The following is a 2,312-nucleotide window of genomic DNA, read 5'->3' on the forward strand; positions in this document are numbered from 1 at the left end:
AGGCTAAAGAATGGAACTAAAACGACGAGCTGGGGGGAAAAAGATGTCTCAGTGATCCCTAGTGAATTTGTCTGTTTCCAATTCCTTTTTTAACTTGGACCCATTAAGGAAATTCTCCATCTGTAGCAATACAAAGATGCAGTCTGTGTTCAGTGGGAATTGGTCCTCATGAAGGTGGGGGAAAGGCAGCTCATCTGCACCGAGTTCTTACCTTGACAGGTAAGCCCTTACCTTGACAGTGAAGCGCTTCCTCTTCGGGGGGCTCCACACGGTGCCGGTTGAATGAATGAAGGCACGCAAAGGGGTTAGGGACGTCACCAACACATATGCCTTCAGAATCACAGAGAGATCTCCAGCTCCAAAGTTGGTAGCTTGCGGAGCCCTGATGGCCGTTTCGTTCCTGAGAACGACAAGGTAACAGAGTTCAGGCTCCCTCGTTCGTGGGTGCAAATGTCATTGGTGTGGGGTGCTCAGTGGTGTTGGCAGTGAATACTCAACTCCCAGACTGAGTGAGCAGGTCAACCGCACCGTCAAGGTACCTCCAGCGGCAGGCCTAGTGGTCTGCCTGAAAGGCCAGAGTTTTGAAAACCCCAGGGAACATCGTTCTCCTCTGGCACTCAAGGATTGCTGGAGGTGGAGTCGATTCTACGGCACCTGCCAGTAGCAACACGCCATCTGAGAATCGCTTGAAAGCTTTGCGCATCCATCGCCCTTTGCTGGCTCTCCGCCTGGAGCACTTGCTGTTCCTTAAACAACTTTAGGGCATGCTAACATCACCAGCAGGGGGCGCGTTGGGGCAGCGGGAAAAGATTCCTTGCATAGGGATTTCCACTAAGGCAGCTGTGATCAAATGATTTAAGATGGGGGGGGAGAATTAAATAGTGATTAAAGATATTTTTTAAGTTTTCCATTAGTTGTACTACACATTACCTCACTTAATAGTACTGTCACCACACAAGTGACATAAGGTGGAGTTGGGGCAACAGCAAGCACCTTCTCAAGTTTTCCTCTTCTCTCACCGACACTTGCTCTCCTGCTTCCTCCTCATAACCATAGGCAAGTGTCACTAAGAATATGCTAACATGCTCTCCTCACTACAGGGAGTCCCTAATGTTGTAACAGATTACATGTGTGCCATCTGGGTTTGGTTATTTATTTAGTATTTGGTCATTAAAAATCCACTTATCTTTAGTAAGATGCACTGATATGAAGTGTTGCAGTGGGTAATTTGCTGATCTCACCATTCTTGAATGGTAGTCACCTACTTGGGGTATATGATCCGGAGAGACCGGTCCTTGGAGAAGGCTGTCTGTTTGATAAAGTAGAGGGGCAATGAAAAGAGGAAGGCCCTCAGGGAGATGGACTGACACAGTGGTGCACGATGGACTGACAGACGGGAACAGTTGTGAGGATGGCACAGGACCGAGCATGCTCTGTTCTGTTGTACGTCAAGTCAATGCCGACTCACAGCAGCCCCCTGTGTTTTCCAGACTATAACTGCTTAAAGGACTAGAAAGCCCAGTGCTCTCTAGAGGACCTGCTGGTGGTGCTGAACTGCTGACCATGGGGATCATAGCCCAACTCATAACCACTACATGATCAGGGCTCCTTTCTGTTGTACACAGTGTCCCTCTCTGTGGGGACTGACATGCTGACACCAAATAATAATAGCACAGTCATTCTTGGTTGTTCGTGTGAAGGTATTAAAATACAGAATTTGTAAAGATACTGATAGGAAATTATCCTGAACATTTAACAAAAGAAAAAAGGGTATTTGATTTATATCAGAACTATCTTAAGAAGTTAAGTTGTTGAAATGAAACTCTGTCATAAACAGTTGGGAACTGCACACCATGGAAGTCAACCTAAAACCCTTCATGAGTGACGCCGAGCCCGTTTGTGGACAAGTGGACATTCCCGTGCAGAGGGGCTCAAGGAAGACAAAATATATCCAAGAGACAGTTTAGCACCAACAAAGCACACAGCGCTCCTCTAGTTTCTTAATCCTTCCTACCCCCAACTATTATGATCTCAGCCCTATCTCAAAAATCCTGCTAGACTGTTGTATATACATTGGTTACAAATGAGCTTTCACCATATGGAATTCAGGATAGACAAACCCCTCAGAAACAGTAATGGAGTAACAATTCCAGGAGGGGAAGGGAAGGGAAAGGTGGGGCGGGAGGGGAGGGGAACAGATAACAATGATGGTGGAATAACCCCTCTCAGGGGGACGAACACCAGGATAGTAGATGTAGGGACTGAATGGGAGGTGTAAGAGATGTATAAATAATAAGAACAAAATATAATAT

General features: G+C 46.4%; 1 protein-coding gene across 1 annotated transcript in view; it reads right to left on the bottom strand.

The window, feature by feature from the left end:
• Positions 1–2,312, bottom strand: part of CPED1 (cadherin like and PC-esterase domain containing 1) — a 337,576-nt gene that overhangs the window by 202,869 nt on the left and 132,395 nt on the right. Inside the window, exon 10 of the mRNA XM_013005960.2 lies at positions 232–400. Within this exon, the coding sequence (XP_012861414.1) occupies positions 232–400 (169 nt within the window). The remainder of the gene's footprint in view (positions 1–231; positions 401–2,312) is intronic.

Source organism: Echinops telfairi, unplaced genomic scaffold, assembly GCF_000313985.2.
Source record: "Echinops telfairi isolate 266 unplaced genomic scaffold, ASM31398v2 ScPeMD7_23;HRSCAF=83, whole genome shotgun sequence".
Taxonomy (NCBI): Eukaryota; Metazoa; Chordata; class Mammalia; order Afrosoricida; family Tenrecidae; genus Echinops; species Echinops telfairi.